The sequence below is a fragment of the Mercenaria mercenaria genome, chromosome 16, assembly GCF_021730395.1.
Source record: "Mercenaria mercenaria strain notata chromosome 16, MADL_Memer_1, whole genome shotgun sequence".
Classification (NCBI taxonomy): Eukaryota; Metazoa; Mollusca; class Bivalvia; order Venerida; family Veneridae; genus Mercenaria; species Mercenaria mercenaria.
The window spans coordinates 9,078,225-9,100,045 of record NC_069376.1 but is presented as its reverse complement, the minus strand read 5'-3'; the positions used below and the strand labels follow the sequence as shown (position 1 = coordinate 9,100,045).

At 36.7% G+C, this 21,821-nt stretch overlaps 1 protein-coding gene across 1 annotated transcript in view; it reads left to right on the top strand.

Moving 5' to 3' along the window:
* Window positions 1-21,821, top strand: part of LOC128549457 (uncharacterized) — a 71,496-nt gene that overhangs the window by 7,624 nt on the left and 42,051 nt on the right. Inside the window, exon 3 of the mRNA XM_053526097.1 lies at window positions 10,125-11,007. Within this exon, the coding sequence (XP_053382072.1) occupies window positions 10,125-11,007 (883 nt within the window). The remainder of the gene's footprint in view (window positions 1-10,124; window positions 11,008-21,821) is intronic.

The window sequence follows — 21,821 nt, the reverse complement described above, 5'->3', positions numbered from 1 at the left end:
GGGTTACTTTATTGTACATAGGGAAATCTTCATAAATTTTCTAAAATAAACCAGAAGGCCTAGATCTTAGATATTTGATATGTAACATTGCCTAGTAGACTTCTACAAACTTTGTTCAAATTATGACCCTCGGGGTAAAATTGGTCCTGCCCCAGGGGTTTTTTGATTGTACATCGGAAAATATTTCAGACATTTCTAAAAATCATCAGTTTGACATTTGAAATATGTAGCTCATATTACTCTGGTCAGCATGACCCTCTTGTTTGCTGTTGTTGTTTTTTAGTACGACTTGTGAATTTATTAAACTGACAGGTGTTTCTTCGATTTGATTCCTTAAATGCAGTGGGTTAATTCGTCACGAAACAGTTTTGGCAAGAGTAATAAAATGACTTTTGCTTATGTATCTTTCTGATATCAGATACATTTTTTCTACATCAAACTATGAGCATACGAACATTTCCACCAAAGTATAGCTTTGATTTATCGAAACATTAGCAAACGGAAACAAAGATGATGATACTTTTCTCAAAATTATGCTTACAATATTTACTTTTTCTCCTGACTTTGAAAAAATATAAGCACTATTGTACTCTTTTTGGTAGGCGCCAAGATCACTCCGTGATCTTTTGTTTTTGTCGTTTGTTATAAAATGGATTTAACCCGTTAAAAGAGGAAACTTTGTTTCTCTCTAAATATTTAATTTTAAGTGAGTTATACGGGTTAAAATATGTATATTATATGACAATAAAATGCAGATTACGTTTGTTTAACTGTAAAGCAAATGTCAAAAACGTGCATCGGGTATTATTTAATAGATTAACTAAAATGTAACAGTTTGTGAGTTGCTTTGTGTGGTTGGTTAGCTTCAGATGGGCTATATGCATAGGAAACATGTAGAATCCGCCTTTGGGCGTAATTTCAGGACAAAATGTTTTTATACCCATACAAAACGAAGTTTGGGGGTGGAGGGTGGTGGTGGTGGAGCGGGTGTATATATAGGAGTGAGCTTGTCTGTCGGTCGGTCCGATGGTTTTATGGTTTCCGGATGATAACTCTTGAAAGACTTGACCGATTTAAATAACTTTTGTACACAGGCGTAACATCAGAAAATGCAAGTCAAGTTTGACTGTTGAGTCAGTAGGTCAAAGGTCAAGGTCATAGTGACCCTTAACAGTTAAACGGTTTCCGGATGATAACTTGAGAACGCTTTGTCCTAGGATCATACATTTTGGTACACAGGAGTATCATCATAAAATGCAGGTCAAGATTGACTTTGGGTTAGGTTAAAGGTTAAGGTCACAGTAACTCGGAACAGTTAAATGATAACTTCAGAATGTTTGGGTCTAGGATCGTGATTTTTTGCACACAGGTGTATTATCATAAGATGCAGGTCATACTTTGAAGTTAGTAGATCAAAGGTCAAGGTCACAGTGACACTGAACAGTTAAATTATTTCCGGATGATAACTTGGGAACTTTTGGGTCTAGGACCATGCATTTTGGTACCCAGGTATCCATCATGAAATGCAGGTCAACTTTGACTTTGCGATAGTGATGGGCCGACAATCGGCGACAATCGAATAATCGTCGGCGTTGCATTCATGAGTGCGATCGCCGACTTCACTTTTCCCTGACCGATTAATTACTTGGCATCATTAACGGATAATTTAGTTGTTTCTGACCTTTTTCTTTCTGGTATTTACGGTTCTTTGGGGCAATTACGCCAAGGGAAACTACTCTACGTAAAATGGCTTCCTCCAAAGTCTCGACAGAAACTGAGGTCTTCTGTGATCACCCAGATATTGGAAGTTATATGGCTTATACAAAATTAAGCCGGGAAAACCATCAACCTAAACTCTTGACATTAGTATGGCAGTATGCATAGCATGCCGTAAGACTTAGGCAAGCATATTACTATTATTAGCAAAGGTATTTTCAATTTTTTATTTTGTGGGACTGAAATCCTTCCAGTTGTTAGCTTAGAATTAATAAACCGTTCATACTATTTTTTGCTCCAAATAATTTAATAGCACAATATCACTGGATAAGTCCCTGGTGAAATTAAGACGAGTACTTGATTTGAAGTTTACTATCTTCACAAATATTTTACTTTTATGCAGTTAACTTACTTAACTCAAGTTGTGTTTATGAAGGGATACAATAGAAATAGGATATTTGATGCCGTGAAGTTCATTTCTTAAGAAATGGCATAAAAACATACACTGTGGGGTGAACTTACAGATATGCAACTAGAGTAACCGATTATCCGATTATATCCGATTAATCGAATCGGTTGGCTTGTCCGAATATGCCGATTAATCGGTTGGCAAATCTAACCGATTTGCCCATCACTACTTTGCGATCAGTAGGTCAAAGGTCAAGGTCACAGTGACCTAGAACAGTTAAACGGTTTCCGGATGATAACTTGAGAACGCTTATACCTAGGATCATACATTTTGGTACACAGGTGTATTATCATAAAATACAGGTCAAATTTGACATTGGGGTCAAAGGTCAAGGTCACAGTGACTCAGAACAGTTAAATGGTTTCAGGGAGATAACTTAAGAACGTGTGGGTCAAGGATCATGGTTTTTGTACACAGATGTATCATCATGAAGTGTAGGTCAAGTTCGACTTGAGATCAGTAGGTCAAAGGTCAAGGTCAAATTGACTCGAAACAGTTAAACGGTTTGCGGATGATAACTTGAGAGCGCTTTGGTCTAGGATCATATTTTTATACAAGGGTGTAACATGATAAAATACAGGTGAAGTTTGACTTTAAGGTTAGTAGGTCAAAGGTCAAGGTCACAATGACACAAAATAGTTAAACAGTTTCCAATTGATAACTTGAGAATGTTTTAGCCTACGATCATGAGAATTGATAGGGAGGTTGGCTATGACCAGCTGATGACCCCTTTTGATTTTGCAGTTAAAGGGTTACAGGTCAATGACACAGTGACCGGAATATTTAAAACGAGTTTTGGATACTAATTTCAGACAACTTTGGAATAGGATAACAAAACTTATTAGGGAGGTAGGTCATGACCAACAGATGGCTCCTTTTGATTACGAGTTCCAAAGGTCAAAGGTCAGAGTGACCTGGAACATGAAAACTTTTCCGGAAAATAATTTAAGAACGTTTAGGCGAAGGATCACGAAACCTCATAGGAATGTTGATAATGACTAACAAATGACTTGTATTGATATTTAGGTTAGGAGTTCAAAGGTCAGGCAAGTTTGGCTTGACATTAGCATAGTCCTGTGACAATACCATAATATGGGGGTATAATTCGTCACTCTTGTGACAATTCTAGTTTTCTTTTGTTTTTATTATGCCCCCACTTTTTTGGGGGGGGGGGGGGGGGGGGCATATAGATTTGCTCTTGTCCGTCCGTCCGTCTTTCCGAAAATGTTGTGTCGCGCGTAGCTCTGAAAGTATTTGACGTAGAGTCACAAAACTTTACAGAAATGTTGGTCAGCATGTGCAGTTGTGCATATATATAGATCTTGGGTTTTGCGTTCGGATTCATTCAGTCATGTAGGAGTTATGGCCCCTGACTTAGTAAAAAATTGGTCATTTTAATGTTGTGTCGCGCATATCTCCAAAAGTATTTGACCTAGAGTCACCAAAGTTTACAGGAATGTTGGTCAGCATGTGCAGTTATGCACCTGGGGTTTCGCGTCCGGATTCATCTAGTCTTGTAGGAGTTATGGCCCCTGACTTAGTAAAAATTTAGTCATTTTAATGTTGTGTCGCGCATAGCTCCAAAAGTATTTGACCTAGAATCACCAAAGTTTACAAGAAGGTTGGTCAGCATATGCAGTTGTGCACCTGGGGTTTCGCATCCGGATTCATTCAGTCGTGTAGGAGTTATAGCCACTGACTTAATTAAAAATGAGTCATTTTAATGTTGTGTCGTGCGTAGCTCCAAAAGTATTTGACCTAGAGTCACCAAAGTTTACAGGAATGTTGGTCAGCATGTGCAGTTGTGCACCTGGGGTTTCGCATCCGGATTCATTTAACATTGTAGGAGTTCTGGCCCCTGACCTGGGAAAAAAAATTGTCATTTTAATGTCATGTAGTGGGGGCGTCTGTGTCCTATTAACACATTTCTAGTTTATTGATGTATTTATTTATTTATTAATTTATTTAAAAAGAGATGATTAGCGACTGACGATAGTTTGGTGTGGAATAACAGTGAAACATTTACAATTTCAAACACCACACATCATATAGCGTGTTTCGCACGTAGTGTTGTCAAACATTATTATAATAGAGCAACAGAGAACCTTGGGTGTTAGCTCACAAAGTGCTCAGGGTCCGTACGTACGTCCACATTTTTCTTTAAAAAATAACACGAAATTTCACAGGTCTGGGATGATCCTTGGATGGTCTTCTTCATAACTGTTTCAAAGACTTTAATTCGATGCAGAACTGTGGTTGCCATGGGAATCGGAAGGAATGTCATTAGATCTTTTTTCTCCAAAATCACAGATCAAATGGCTGATATTTGCAACTTAGTGTCATACAGTGGTTATCTACCAAGCTGTTCAGATTATCTCTCTAGTGTCCAATATGGTTCCGCTCAGGAGGTCACATGCTTTATATAGACTAATAATTTATAAGAAAAACTTCGAAAATCTTCTTGTCCAAAACCACAGAGACTAGGACATTGATTTTTGGTATGTGACATCATCTAGAGGTTCTCTACACAGAATGTTCAAATTGTTCCCCTAGTATCAAATATGGTCCCGCCCTGTGATCATATGGTGTTTGAAAGAATGCGCTCGTTTGTATATGACGTTTACCTTGAAAATCTTGTACAAAACCACATGACCTATGTAAAGTAGAATTGTGTGGGTAGTCTTTAAAAAAACTTTAAAAATATATATTCTTTCAAGCCATATGGCCCAGAGCTTAGATAATATTTGTCAAGGGGCCTCTTGCTCTACATTTACTTATACAGGTACAATTTATTATCAACATGTGAGGGGGCCTCCGTGGCCGAGTGGTTAAGGTCGCTGATTTCAAATCACTTGTCCCTTATCGATATGGGTTCGAGCCTCACTCGGGGCGTTGAATTCGTCTTGTGAGGAAGCAACCCAGCTGGCTAACGGAAGGTCGGTGGTTCTACCCAGGTGCCCGCTCGTGATGAAATTATGCACGGAGGGGCACCTGGGGTCTTCATCCACCATTAAAGCTGGAAAGTCGCCATATGACCTATTATGTGTCGGAGCGACGTTAAATCCAAAAACAACAAAAAAATCAAGATGTGAAGTTATTTACCCAAACCCGGTCACCCCAACCACCTTGATCACCCTGTATAGCTCCCTTCCAACGGTTTTTAGCTCACCTGTCACATAGTGCCAAGGTGAGCTTTTGTGATCACCCTTCGTCCGTCGTCCGTCCGTGCGTCCTTCCGTCCGTGCGTCCGTCAACAATTTCTTGTCTGCACGATAGTGGTTTCATTTATGATTTTATTTTAACCAAACTTGCATACAACTTGTATCACCATAAGATCACGGTTCCTTTCTTGAACTGGCCAGATCCCACTATGGGTCCCAGAGTTATGGCCCCTGAAAGGGCCAAAATTAGCTATTTTGACATTGTCTGCACAATAGCAGCTTTATTTATGATTTGATTTTTACCAAACTGACACACAACTTGTATCACCATGAGATCTTGGTTCCTTTCTTGAACTGGCCAGATTCCATAATGGGTTCCAGAGTTATGGCCCCTGAAAGGGCCAGAATTAGCTATTTTGACCTTGTCTGCACAATAGCAGCTTCATTTATCATTTTATTTTAACCAAACTTGCACACAACTTGTATCACCATAAGATCTCGGTTCCTTTCTTGAACTGGCGATGTTCCATTATGGGTTCCAGAGTGATGGCCCCTGAAAGGGCCAGAATTAGCTATTTTGACATTGTCTGCACAATAGCAGTTTCATTTATGATTTGAATTTAATCAAACTTGCACAAAACTTGTGTCACCATAAGATCTCGGTTCCTTTCTTGAACCGGCCAGATCCCTTAATGGGTTCCAGAGTTATGGCCCCTGAAAGGGCCAAAATTAGCTATTTTGACCTTGTCTGCACAATAGCAGCTTCATTTATGATTTGATTTTAACTAAACTTGCACCCAACTTGTATCACCACAAGATCTTGCTTCCTTTCTTGAACTGGCCAGATTCCATCATTGGTTCTAGAGTTATGGCCCCTTAAAGGTCCAAAATTGGCTATTTTGGCTTTTGCAGCCATATAGAGACTTCATTTATGGTTTTATTTGATACAAACTTCCAAAATATCTTCAACAGCAATAAATCTTGGATTCCATGACAAATCAGATCCAATCATAGGTTCCAGAGTTATTTTATATCTGATTACCTCCCCTGATTGGAATCAAAATGGATTTATATCAGTAAGTACTTACAGGACTTACTTGAAATTTCATTATTGTTATTAGTTGGACTGAGACAATCAGGGTAGATAACTATGGACTGATTTTATGTCAAATTACCTCCCTTTATTTCAAATTGAAATTGTTATATCTCCATAACTACTGAAGATACTGATCTGAAATTTCATTTTATATGTCAACAGATTTATTTGGCAGATCCTTCTTTTGTCCACTTACAATATTTTTTTTAATTACTTCCTTTTTACGTTACTATAAATAGCTTATTTTTAGTAACTTTTTTATTATTGGCCGTAGGGAAAACAAGAGACCAGTTTTCTGTGGTACAACATGGATGGTACCGCCAATTTTTAGGTGTATTTTAACATATCTATACCTTGTAAGATATTTTTTTCTTTTTGGTTAAATTTCTTCCAATTGTTGTTCCTGTCTTTTGGACTTAGATATTTTTTCTGAGGACCTTCTTGTCCTCAAGTGCAATGATAACAGGTGAGCGATATAGGGCCATCATGGCCCTCTTGTTCTGTTTTTTTTTTCAAACCTTTAATAAATATTGATCAGCATGCTAAGTTTTACTCTACACCATCCTCTCTCCTCTAGCCAGTCGACCGCACCTTCCCGATCATGCACTCCCTCCACCAAACATTTATTTTTCATTCCTTTTCCCGATATATTTCGTTGCCACTTTAAGCATATTATAGTCGTCTTTCAGAATTGCACACCCTTAAAACTATTTCAGCTCTGAAGCTCATGTATGCGATTACGAGCCATATAGTCCTTTTGTTAGAGTCAAACTTCTAATTTCTTGCATATCAGACTGGCGTTTCCGGTTATTTTACCCATGCCGGCAAAACCCATCTGGCACCCCCATGCCACTGCCAGATGACTCTCGTGCTGTTAATGACAACTACTGGTTCATACACTAATAATATATTGTTTATGTAAAATACGAAAAAAGCAGGTACCTTGATAGTTTCTCACCATTCCTTATAGTATATTTCTCGATTCAAAATACGTTTGTTTACCATAAAAACATAACGTTACGCTACAAACGACAAAACTAAAGTGGAACTTTGTATTTAGAGAGTTTGAGATTTCAACCTTCGCCTTCCCCTTCAACGTCTCTCATATATATTGGGGGTAAAACGTCACCAATATGCGTGTATTTTATTTATATCAGACGTTGCTACTAAAGTTTTCCATGTAATTTCAAGTTAGCCTAAGACTTCGTTTTATTACTATGTGAAATAAAAAGCTTAGTTTAAGGATTTCTGCTTATTAAGTTATTCGATTATCAATATGTATAATTGGACTAAATTTGATGCGAAACACTATCAATAAGTATAAGAATATTGAAGTTTTGTTTGGCTAATGATTTTAACTAAATACATTAAATTGAACCTGGAGGTATGAAGTTATCAACTGATTTTGAGAAACTTTGAGATGTTGTTCAAACTTTAACTTCTACGGCATATTTGTGTCCTCAGGCGGTATTGATTATACCAGATGGGCTTTTTTGTCGTAAGAAGTGAAGTTTTGAACGTCCGAAGATGTGATATCACGAAAGTCAAAACTTCAGTTTTTGTACATCTATTCTGTCGAAATACACGGCATCAAAGACTGAAATCTGGATGGAGGCACAAGGCATGACAGTCATTTTACTTGAAAAATGAATGATAACCGCGCGATTATCATTTGGTGGAACATTTTATTTTAACTTCCAAATGGAGTCAATTCGTTTCTGCCGGATACTTAATAAGACAATTGCGTTTTAATTACAAACATAAAATGGTACTAGTAAGACGGATTTTTTTTAAGTATCAGACAAGTTTAGATCTATGATATCATGATGCGAGAGGTTTCCTATTAGCCGTATGGGATAGCTCCATTCTTTACATGCACGGACCCAGAACATGGCAGAGAGGCATTTGGGTCAATCCCTCTCTGATTCTTACATTTTACAAAGAAAATCGGTCTTGAAACTCGGTGGGACTACCCCCCCCCCCCCCCCCCCCCCCCTGAATGGGTGACCCCCTCACCCTCTTGAAGTTGGTATCCCTCTAACCAAAATTCCTTGATCTGCTTTACATATGAAATAGTATATTCAAACAAATACGTGTATATGCCCACATGTTATTTTGTGCGACAAATTTCGTCTCCACCTAACAGTTTTTGACTATTTCGCTAGACACATGGTGACTTGGCACGATTATATTGTGCTGTCTGAGAGTTTGGCATTATACAGAGTCAAACTGAGTGTCATGATGCCAAAACGTATGATATCACGGGAGTATCTTACATTTGTTTCAAATCGCTTGTTAAATGTATTCATAAATTGTGTATATTGGCTCATGTTTTCAACATATCTTTTAAAAGGTTAGATTTTCAACAGGAACAGTCTACAAGTAAAACGCGTCTTTAAGGAATTCGATGTACAAAGTACTAATTCAAAGTAAAAAAAAACTTTAATGAAAACTATGAAATACTAGTCAACAGCCTTTTGTGTTTGCTTTATCTCATATATTTAACTTCAAAGTATATCGAGAAATGCATTTGTTGTAGTTGATGTCTCATGTTTTTGTTTAAAAAATATTAACTGTGATATCTTTCAAGAACACCATCAATAGAATACGTTGATATGATTATCATTGTTATTTTCTCTCATGTATGATTTACAGTCATGCATTGTATACTGACATCATTTTATATAAAATGATTTTTTTGTAATCGCACTAATATCCATGCGATGATTATGTTAATTGAAATGTTTTTATTTAATTTTCATTTCTAAAACCTCTTGTAAAAGTCGTGCACTTTCGGACAATTGATATCAAAATGCACGAGAAAAACGATCATATTTACAGATAAATTGAATGGGCAGATTAAAAGAAGGAAGGTTCATTCTAAAGTTTGAAATCTCAAGGAATTTTAATCGAAGTTCAACTTCATACGTTAACTTTGCAAGAGACGTTGAAGGGGAAGGCGAAGTTTGAAATCTCAAACTCTCTATTGTGCGTATCGTCACTTCTGCTTACGGACGTAAATTTCCCGCACTTTGTGTTCATTCTCCACTATAAGAAAGAGTGCTAAAACGAAACTTTTTCTACCTTTTGTAAAATACGGTATGGAAGAAAAACGTCTGCCAGAATAAAATGCTAACATGTATACGATATGCAAGAAAAAATATCAGTCATGTGTTTACGAATCAGACAGAAATCCGCCCCTCGGCCACCTGCGCATGGCGGTAATTCGGCAAGCCTCATTACCGCCCAATGCGCAGGTGCCCTCGGGACGGATATTTCTATCCGATTCGTAAACACATGACAGATATTATTAATCCCGTCGAGTTTGCTTTATTTGAATTTGACAGGACTTGCGTCTGTCACTAGCAAATTGTATTTCTGTTATTGACAGAAATTGTTTATCTATTCATCATCCTATATAGATGAAGTAGTACTGGAAAACATACGCTTTTCTAAAGAAAATCTTCAACCTAGTGTTTTGCATTATTTATGTTTATATGTACATGTAGTTACAAATACTTAAAATAAATTTTCAAACATTTTATCATCCACTATATATTTTTACATAGTGTATTGTTATAAATATTTATCTGCAAATGTATCTATCAAAAACTGTAATAAAGTTAAATAAAAATCACCATCTTTCGATATCTGACTACAATCTTTTTTGAATATATTTTAGCTTCAAAATGATACCCTAGTCATTGGTAAAGACGATGTCCGGAAAGTGCTGGATGATGTTGGTAAAGTAGTTCAAGAGGAAATAATGACTGCAAAAGAAGATTACATGAAGAATGCTAAAAGGAAAACGTTACAACTTATTAAACTCACAAAAACAAATGTCAGTGCAATTGACAGACATGGGAAAACGTCAATGTCTCAGTTAGAGAAAGCCTACAAATCTGCAATGGATGAAATAGAAAAGCAAGCAAAGAAATCGATTGAAGACGTCCAGGCTGAAGGAAAAAAACAAAAAGAAGATATAGTTGCAGAAGGACATACTGTGAAGAGACAGTTAGTAGATGTGGCTGATCAAGAAGTAAAAAGGTTGAAAACAGAGGCCACGGCTGGAATTAATACGATGGAAGCGGAAGCCAATACTCATGTGAAAACAATTGCATCAGAAGGAGAAAAACAAGAAGAAGATATAGTGGCAGAAGGACATACTGTTAAGGGAAAGTTAGTAGATGTGGCTGATCAAGAAGTTAAAAGGTTGAAAACAGAGGCCACTGCTGGAATTAATACGATGGAAGCGGAAGCCAATACTCATGTGAAAACAATTGCATCAGAAGGAGAAAAACAAGAAGAAAATATAGTGGCAGAAGGACATACTGTTAAGGGAAAGTTAGTAGATGTGGCTGATCAAGAAGTTAAAAGGTTGAAAACAGAGGCCACTGCTGGAATTAATACGATGGAAGCGGAAGCCAATACTCATGCGAAAGCAATTGCATCAAAAGCTGGTGAAGTTGCAGAACAAATAGCTGGAGCAAGAGATGAAGTATTAGAGCAGATTGAGAAGACAAAAACAGAAAGCAAAGAAGATTTATACAACAAATTGAAGAATGGTAAGTGTATTTTCTCTGTATAATTTATTACCTCTCATAAACAAGTTAAATCAAACCTAGTCTGCTATCTTACTTTTTTGTTGCATTCTTTGCTTCCAAGGGATCGTTTGAAAGATTTGATTATACAACATTTTGTGAGCAACCGGCTGTCTGATTTGTATGCGCCCCTCTCTGAAAACCGAATTAAATCCTGATATCATCATAAAGTACCGGTCTTATTTGAACTTGTAAGCATGTTTAAAACATGAAAATTCGTTGATCTTCACCAGTGTGCAGAAAATAAGAAAAAATATCCGATTAGTCAAAAGCATTTCCACCAGGTAAAAAAGAACTAATTATAAAGTTATAAAGAGAATAATAATGAAAATGACTGTAAACAGTAAATGGCCCTAACCATTCTAGCACATAGTGTTCCAGTACAATAACCCTACAAACTTACTTTGGACTCGCCCATGCGTCGGCGTCCGTGTCCGCGTCCCGATTTGGTTAAGTTTTTGTATGTAAGCTGGTATCTCAGTTACCATTTGTGGGAATGGATTGAAACTTCACACACTTATTTACTGTGATAAACTGACTTACATTGCACAGGTTGCATAACTCTGTTTTGCTTTTTTTACAAAATTATGCCCCTTTTTCGACTTAGAATTTTTTGGTTAAGGTTTTGTATGTAAGCTGGTATCTCAGTACTTACTAATTGGAATGGATTGAAACTTCACACACTTGTTCACTGTCATGAATTGACATGCACAAAGCAGGTCCCATAACTCTATTTTGCTTTTTTTACAAAATTATGCCCATTTTTCAACATAGAAATTTTTGGTTAAGTTTTTGTATGTAAGCTGGTATCTCAGTATCCACTAATGGGAAAGGATCGAAACTTCACATGCTTGTTCACTGTCATGATGTGACATGCAGTGCAAAGGGTCAATAACTCAACTTTGCATTTTACAAAATTATGCCCCTTTTTAAACTTAGGAGTTTTGGGTTAAATTCTTATATGTAAGCTGGTATCCCAGTACCCACTAATGGGAATGGATTGAAACTTCACACACTTGTCTACTGTCATGAGCTGATAAGCACTGTGCAGGTTCCATAACCCTATTTTGCTTTTTTTAAATTATGCCCCTTTTTCGACTTTCGTATTCAATCAATCGACAAGGCTGTTGAATAGTCGAGCGTTGCTGTCCCCCGACAGCTCTTGTTTTAAATAGAATAGACAGATGCACTTTAATGTACTTGAATCGATATTCCTAGCTCCGTGTAGACGGTCGGGTCTAAAATCTTACCTGAGGTAACGGAATTCAGACGAAATCGAAATGGTCATTCATCCATCCAGATTCAGCTCAAAATAGCGGAAAAAGTAAACGGTTATGAGACACTTTTCTTCCCAACATTATTTTTGTCTGGTCACATGCTTTAAAAATATGCATGTGTTTTAGGTCAGTTATTTGCAGATAATACGGTACAGGTCGCCCAAGATGTGCATTTTGGGCCATTTTGCCTTAAAATTTAGTGTCCTGAATCCTGTGTTTTACTCGTTTTTAACACAGAAGCAACAGAATCGACAGTCTGAAAATGTCACATAATGAGGTGCTAAGTCTATGCAATACATTCGCTCAACACTTGCCTTGAATTTGTCAGAATTGGATTTTTTCATGATTTTTTTTTTTCGCACTGGTACCAGCGCAGAATTGTGGAATTTTCAAATTAACTATCCCTTGCCCCCATTCTGCAATTGAACGGAAATGAAAATTATTTTACAAACCAGAGACATACGGTAAGTAAATTTAATACCTAAACGGTACTGTCTCTCTAAAGTTAAAATATTATAAAGTTAAATAATTAAAAAAAAATGTCTTTAAATGCTTAAGTTACTTAAATTATGGGTAAATATTTCAAAAATAAGTACACTGTCCTATACATTTTATTTAACCATATTAAAGGTCATAAGTTTATTTACGACTTTCCCACATTAATGGAAAAAAATCTGTGCGCAAAACTGATATAAAGATTCAGATTTTCCTGTAGACCCTTATTATGAAAACTTATTGAGATATTTTTTTTTTCAGATCAGTGTTGCAAAATATCGACCGCACGACCCTACCTCATCTATTTGCATAATTTTTAAGTACAACTTGATTTTTTAGCATGAGTTTAATCAAATTCTGCAATAACACATTGTAGCGTTAAAATCATGTCTTTGTTTAACCACAAAGCATGTAATTCTGAGCATTTTTGGTCTAAGCCATTTTTGCCAAATATTTCTAGAATTTAAAGTTTTGCGGGTTAAATGTAAGCCTACATACACGCCATACAGAATGTGTGAAAATAGATGACTGACTAGGGTAATTGATACATTTTGGAGAATAAAGCTCGGTACAAGGAAACATTACAAAAATGTTCACAGTTTGATTTGTAATTATTCCTATTTTTCTGATTCAGGTGATAAGATGGTACTTATATACCAGCACTATACTCTAAAATTGTTAACATAGTGATATTTTAAAATATTTAAAGTATTTAAGGCACACAGTTTCAGCTTTTTATCTGTTCTACATTATCCATGAAAATGATAATTGCAGTAAGAATGATTTTTCCATAAAAAATTCAGATGAGTGCTACTTTTGTTCGATATTGTTTAAACAAATGCAAATAAATCAACGTATTATATAACGTAAAAGATAACGTAAATCAACGTAAAAGATAAAAAAAATGAAACTACATTAAACACGAAAGATAAATTTATTCTTCTAAGAAGAGATATCCTCAGGCCCCGTGTTCACAAAATATTTTCAGTCTCAGCTGAGTTTGATAATGAAACTTTATTTGTCACTTATAACTAAATAGCATGTTTAAAACTAAATTTTAAGTTAATAACTATTTTCTAATGATTTTTCAGTATTGATGATCAGTTTCATCTGGAATTAAGTCTTAAAGTTTTAGTAAAACTGTTAATAAAATTTCAAACTCAAACTCAGCTGAGATCGAAAAATACTTTGTGAACACCGGGCCAGGAGGCCCAGCAATGTATGTTTTTGACGACAACGTTAGTGACGTCATACAACTTTCAGCCTTGCCCGGAAAGAAAGGAAATAAATGTAAACAGGCATATCTTGCAACGAATGTCGCATATGGATTAGTATAAAGGCAAGGATCACCCCGTCTGAATTTATAAGCATGATTTTTTAAATAAAAAGTCAATTTTCAACTTACTTGAACGATTTAAAAATACCTCGGCTTTAGCAGCTTGTCAGCTTTTCATTTACGAAAAATATTTGACCTCGGAATAAACACAAATCCTGCAGGAGTCCGTATGGAGCAAGGGTAAATCTATATGAAGACAAATTCCAACACGGTGTTTCTTCCCCTTACCGGTACAGTGAGGTAGATATGTAGATTTTTGGAACTTCGTCAAATCGTTGAAAATGTGCTTATTGACCATTGTTGTCAGAAAGTGTTTTTGGGCCACGTGTTACGTTTTAAACATGTCAACAGTTTGCAATAAAAAAAAATTTCATTGCATTTCTACATTTTTTTCTCGCACTGTCGAGATAATTTTACAATCGTCAAATAAAAAGTGTATGCAGTTTGGTTGTTTGAAAAGTTGTCGACAAACTTTATTTCGAGACAGATATGTTAATACGGAAGCGGAATAATTGTCTTAATCTGCGAATTGAATAACAAAACAAACGTCTTTAAGAAAAGTCATTGTCTGTTTTTAATGGAACTGAAATCAACGCATTGATGTTTAATTTTCTTCAGCATCCTACAGAGGGAGTAACTACAATATAGATAGAATTTTAGAATAATTTGCACTACCTTTACAAAGAGAAACTAAATAATAAAAGTAATTTTATGCTCCCTTTTGAAGGAGAGGTATATTGTTTTGCAAATGTCTGTCTGTCTGTCTGTCTGTCGGTCCGTCGGTATGTAGACCAATCCGTTTCCGGATGATAACTCAAGAATGATTAGACATAGGATCATGAAAGTTGATAGGGAGGTTGTTTATCACCAGCAGATGACCTCTATTGATTTTGAGATCTGTATGTCAAAGGTCAAGGTCACAGTGACTCTGAACAGTTAAACGGCTTCCGGATGATAACGCAAGAACTTTTGGGCCTAGGATCATGAAGATTGATATGGAGGCTGGTCATAACCAGTAGATTACCTCTTTTGATTTTGAGGTTAGTATGTTAAAGGTCAAGGTCACAGTGATTCTAAACAGTTAAACGGTTTCAGGATGATAACTCAAGAACGCTTTGGATTTGGATCATGAAAATTGATAAAGAGGTTTGTCATGACCTGCAGATGACCTCTGTTAAATTTGAGATCATAATGTCAAAGATCAAGGTCGCAGTGACCAAGAACAGTTAAACGGTTTCTGGATGATAACGCAAGATTACTTGGGCCTAGGATCATGAATGTTGATAGGGAGGTTGGTCATTACAAGCTGATGACCCGTAATGATTTTTAGATCAGTAGGTCGAAGGTCAAGATCACAGTTACCAGGAACAGAAAAATGTTGATAACTAAAGAACTCTTGGGCCTGAGTCAGGAAAACTTAAATGGAGATTGATCATGCCCAGCAGTTGACCCCCATTGATGTTGAGGTCATTAAGTCAAAATTCAAGGTCATTTGCCAGGAACAGTTATACTATTTCTATGGAAAATAACTTGAGAACGCTTGGGTCAAGGGACATGAATGATGCTAGAGAGGTTCATCAAGACCAGCAGATGACTCTGTTAATTTTGAGGTCAGAAAGTCAAAGGTCAATGTTACATTGACCCAGAACATTTAAATCGTTTTCAGACAACTACTTGAGAACGCTTGTACCTAGGATCATAAAACTTAATAAGGAGGTTGGTCATGACTAGTAGATAGCCTCTATTGAGTTTAAGGTCAGTAGGCCAAAGGCCAAGGTCACATTGACCATGAAAAGTTAAACCCTTTCCGGACGATACCTTGAGAACGCTTAGGCCTAATATTACCAAACATAATGGGGAAGTTCATCATGACCAGCAGATTATTTTGAGGTCAATAGACCAAAGGTCAAAGTCGCATTGAACCAGAACAGTAGAACATTTGTTTTGTTTACAGTGAGCATATAATTTCTGCTCTTTGTGCAGTTACTGAATGCATCAGTGGGGTGGGGGCGCATTTCGTGTTCTATGAGCTCTAACTTGTATATATTAAGAGCAGCTGAAATCAATAGATGGATGTTACATATTCTTACCTTTTCCATACATAAAAGAACTAAAAAATATAGATGGAGATTTCAACTGTTAATGCCAAAACAAATGGAAACTAAAATTAAAGAAACTACTTTCAGCACATTGAGAAGTTAACAATATAGAATTTAATGCTATTGTCCCAACACATGGAAACTGAAATTAAAGAATGGTTCTTGATATATCACAGCTGAAATAAATATAAAAGCTTAATCTGTGAAATAAAAAGATTCTTTTATCCTTTGTTTGAGTCTTCCCCTTAGTCAGCCTTGTCTAGTATGCTGCTTGCATTTAGAATATGTGACATTGGCATGTCGAGTGTTTAAGCTGACTAAAACATGTTTAAGGCACCAGTAAATTTTCAAAAGGAATATATAACGTCAGATAGGCTTTGGTTGTTTGGTGACGAGGTATACTACATACTTCAGGGGCCTACACGGCCGAATTGTTAAGATCGCTATCACTTGCGCCTCAACGATGTGAATTCGAGCTTTTCTCGTGGCACTGAATTCTTCATGTGATAAGGCCATCTAGCTGTCTAATCGAAGGTCCCTTGTTCTACCCAGGTGACCCTTCTCGCTCGCGTTGTTGCCCTTCTCCCCCCCCCCCCCCTCCCCCAAGCATCAGCTCATTTTCGTAGCAAAAAAAGGGGAAAAAGTCACTACCAAAATTCAGCCGAGTTTTAGTAGCCACTACCAAAATGTGTTACACTCAATACAATTTGGTAGTTTACAGGAATGTAGTATCAAAATGCGTTGAATATGTACACATCCAACGCAAAATGGTATTGTTAATAACCTCGTGATTTACAAGAAAAATATTTTGCGACAAACGGACAGTATTATTTTAAAGATATTCATGATGGAACTAAGTCGCTCATTCGATATTGGCCTTTTGACCTTGAAACTGTAAGGGCCCTAGATTCAATCAAGCAGGACCAATGGAAACAAAGTGAGAGAGGTCAATGCAACTCTTAACTTTGACATACATCGAGAGATATTGAAGGAACTTGGCACAACTGTTCACCATAATTATCTGATATGCCGTTCGCATGACTCTGGCACAGGTTTTACAAACGCTCATAAGTAAATATAAACCGTTCGAGATTAAAATTCAGGAGATTCACGAGAAAAGGTTACATGAGACGGGTTGTATAATACATTTCAGTAGACATGAAACCTTCATCCACCAGAAATATTGAGCGATCAAAGGGGCGTAACTCCAGAACTACTGGGACGATCCGGCTGATTATCAAACTTGCCCGAGATGTTAATATTCTGACCAAGTTTGGTGAACATTGGATATGAACTTCTCAAGTTAGATAGCGAACAACTTTTGGAGCCGCCCTCCCTACCCCGGCTTCTGCAGGTCTTCTAATAATACGTCGTATACAAATGAAGAAAAGGACAAAATCTGCGATAAATATTTAGAGAAAATTATTCGCATCAGGGTCGCGAATCACGTGATCGTTGTACGTCATATCGCTATTCCGCAAAGAAGAAATTATCAACAAAAGTGGTCGATTCAAATCTTTAAATCAATGTAAGTTTTTTATTTCTCAACCAATTTCTATGAAATATCTTGCATGCGATTCTATAATCGCAGATATCTAACTTGAGAAGTTCGTATCCAATGTTCACCAAACTTGGTCAGAATATTAACATCTCGGGCAAGTTTGATAATCAGCCGGATCGTCCCTGAGTACAACCATCACGTGATTCGCCACCCTGTATGTAGATAAATAATAAGATACATGAAATTGTATACCTGATTGTGGAGGGAGTTTTATTTCTGAGTAAATGGTATAGTTTTACCCATACACAAAGAAACCACAATCTCCATGCGTCGTCATACCACTCACTGCACTATTGAAGCCCCTCACCTTTAAAGAGAAAAAAACAAACACTTTTTTGCCGGAGAAAGCACCATTTATGTTATGTGGGATGTTTAGGTGGAAAATATCTAGGTGGAAACACCGTTCCTTCCCCGCATTTATACTTCGTTTACAGAATTCAACATTTTGTATTTTAAAATATATCTCGGTGGATAACACCTCCGAGAGCACACTAAAACAACAAAACAATAACGATGTTATTGCATAGGAAGCGTCGCTTGAGGCCCCTTTCACACGCTCAGAATCTACATTTTATTGTGTTTTTTATATGAAAACTACATATATATCTCGGGAGGGGAACGCCGAACCCCCTCCTCACCATTTTTATAGGATACATTCCCTCCTTTTATCTCTCTCTTTTGTTCGTAATGTAAAACTGAACACAGCCCCTGGTGGAGAAAAAACTACCAAAATACGTTCCGTTCCATTTCATAATCTTTAACACATCGTATGTACCCTTGCAACGCATTTTGTCGCTACCAAAACTCAGCTGAATTTTGGTAGTGACTACCAAAATGCGTTGCTACCATTTTGAGGTGTAACATAGCTGCAAGTATAACTTATCAAATTTATGTTTTACAAGTGCATTCTAAACGTGTTCAATGAAATTGCACAATTCTAAATTTCAACAACTCAGGAGTTTACACAGATACGATATTTAGAAATATAATGACAATTCCTATCAAAATATAATGACAATTACTATCACAATATAATGACAATTCCTATCAAAATATAATGACAATGACTTCATTGTTGTTTACTTTCTGTGACCTTCTGATATCACTTATATATACACTGCTCACGGTCACGAAAATATGCCAATTTACGCAGTTCATCCCGTTGAAAAAAAGATAGAAATAATTTGAATGTTGACATACTTTTAAAGTCTTTATTCTTTATATGAAAAATGCCTGTGTGCAAACAAGATCGAACTTTACAGTGTGAATATTATAAGGATACCAGCACTGTGTTATACGATGTTAGGTTTTAAGAGAAAAGACATTTATTTTAGATTAAATCATCTATTCATGAGCCCATGACGTTTTATATCGAGCGCATGACATCTTATCTCTAGCGCATGGCATCTCCACTTGTGATTTCGATATTTTATCTCGTGCGCGCATATTATCTCCTGCGCATGACAACTTGTCTCTTCCCTTGAATAATGCACAAAAGGGAACACGGGGTCTCCTCCATCATCAGGCTAGAAAGCCACAGTATGACGAAAATTGTGTCAGTGTGATGTCAGTCTCAACATGTGTCAGTCTAATTTTTGTTGCTTCACATTTGGAAGCTGCTACATGATTGCCAAGAGAATCATTTTCTTGAATACCAATTAAGGAAATGAAAATAAAATCAATCGAATGGCTTTCTTTTTTAGATTTTTTTCTTATAGCTGCGTATTTGAACAAAGCGCGGGAAACCAACGACCGTAAGCAGGAAATACGTCATGACGTTTGGAAGATAAGTAACAATGGTTAAGTTCCGGTTTTTTTATCAGTTACAGCGTAACGTTATGAATTTTTGATAAAATAACTTGAGAAATATACTCAAAAAAAAAGAGGAACTCTCAAGGTACTAGATTTTTATTCCGTTTTTTTTTTAAATGAAATATAAATTACTTCATAAATCTTCTACATATATGTAGTTCGTGTTACGTCATTTATAACACCAGAGCCATCTTACACCCCGGGGTGTAAAATGGATTTTTCCAGCACCGGTTAAAATACCGGAAATCCCAGTATGGTATGCAAGAAATACCTATCTGAATGTCAGGATATTCTAACGACTTCTGACGTCATTGACGTGTCTTTGGCATCAATATTGTTTTGGCAGGATGAAATTAGCACAGACCCTCAGTCGTCATTCCCTGTTCCAATACTACTACACAGTAAAAATAAAAGTAATCCAGGCCAGATGAATACCAAATTAAAGATAAAACCACGTGTATACATCATTCAGAGCAGCAAAAGAATGACATTAATGGCTCGACGGATCAGTGCAGTAGGTCGATACCAAACTGTATGAACGTCATATGGAAAAAGGAGAATCCTCAAAGCGAGCTCATAGACATCAGTGTTGACTTAAAAATATTTAAAAAATATATTACAAAAATATTACAACTATTTACTATTCAAAAATTGGTTGGGGCGGGGGTGGGGGGTGGGGGAGTGGAGAGAATCCATTCATTTAAAAAACAAACAACAGTTTGCATTATTACCGCAATATTTATGTATACATCTAGAAAGAGCGCTTTCAAATTTGATCAAATGTTTTACTTATACTGCGTTCAGACTACGTTTTTAATCCTATATTAAATTGGATTTATTTTTAGCTCACCAGGGTGAACTATTTGGATCACTCACCGTCCGGCGTCCGTCGTACGTCCGTAAACTTTTGCATTAAACGACATCTCCTCATAAACCGCTAGGCCAATTACATCCAAGCTTCACAGGAATGTTCCTTGGGTGAAGCTCTACAAAATTTGTTCAAAGAATTGAATTCCATGCAAAACTCTGGTTGCCATGGCAACCGATAGGAAAATATTTAATAATCTTCTTATCAAAAACCACAAGCCCTAGAGCCTAGATATTTGGTGTGAAGCATTGCCTAGTGGACTTCTATAAAATTTGTTCAAACCATGACCCCGGGGTCAAAATCGACTCTGCCCAAGGGGTCGCTTGATTTTACATAGGAAAATCTTAAAAAATCTTCTTCTCAAAACCCAAAAGAACTAGAGCTTAGATATTTGGCCTGTGGCATTGCCTAGTGGACCTCTACTAAAGGTGTTCAAATCATGCCCCCGGGGTCAAAATTGACCCCGCCCTAGGGGTCACTTGGTTTTACATAGATTTCTATACGAAAATCTTCAAAAAAAAAAGAGAAAATAAACCAGAAGGCATTGAGCTTAGATATTTGACATGTAGCATTGCCTAGTAGACCTCTACAAAATTTGTTCAAATTATGACCCCCGGGGTCAAAATTGACCCCGCCCCAGGGGTCACTTGATTTTACATAGGAAAATCTTCAAAAAAAAAATTCTAAAAAAAAAACAGAAGCCCTAGAGCTTAGATATTTCACAAACACTTTTCAAATCATGACCCTCTGGGTCAAACTGACTCCGCCCCATGGGGGTTACTTGATTCTACATAGAAAAATCTTCAAAATTTTCTAAAAAATAAACCAGAAGGCCTAGATCTTATATATTTGACATGTAGCATTGCCTAATGGACCTCTACAAACTTTGTTAAAATCTTGACCCCCCCCCCCCCCCCACAGGGTAAAATTGACCCAGCTCCAGGAGTTACTTGATTGTACATAGGGAAATCTTCATAAATTTGCTAAAAATAAACCAGACGGTCTAAATCTTAGATATTTAATATGTAACATAACCTAGAAGACTTCTACAAACATTTTTCAAGTCATGACCCCCGCGGCAAAATTGGCACCGCCCCAGGGGTCACTTGATTTTACATAGGAAAATCTTCAAAAAAAATCAGAAAATAAACCAGAAGGCCTAGAGCTGAGATATTTCACATGTAGCATTGCCTAGTGGACCTTTACAAAATTTGTTCAAATCATGACCCCCCGGGGTCAAATTGACCCCACCCCATGTGGTTACTTGATTGTACATAGAAAAATCTTCAAAATTTTCGAAAAATAAACCAGAAGGCCTAGAGCTCTACAA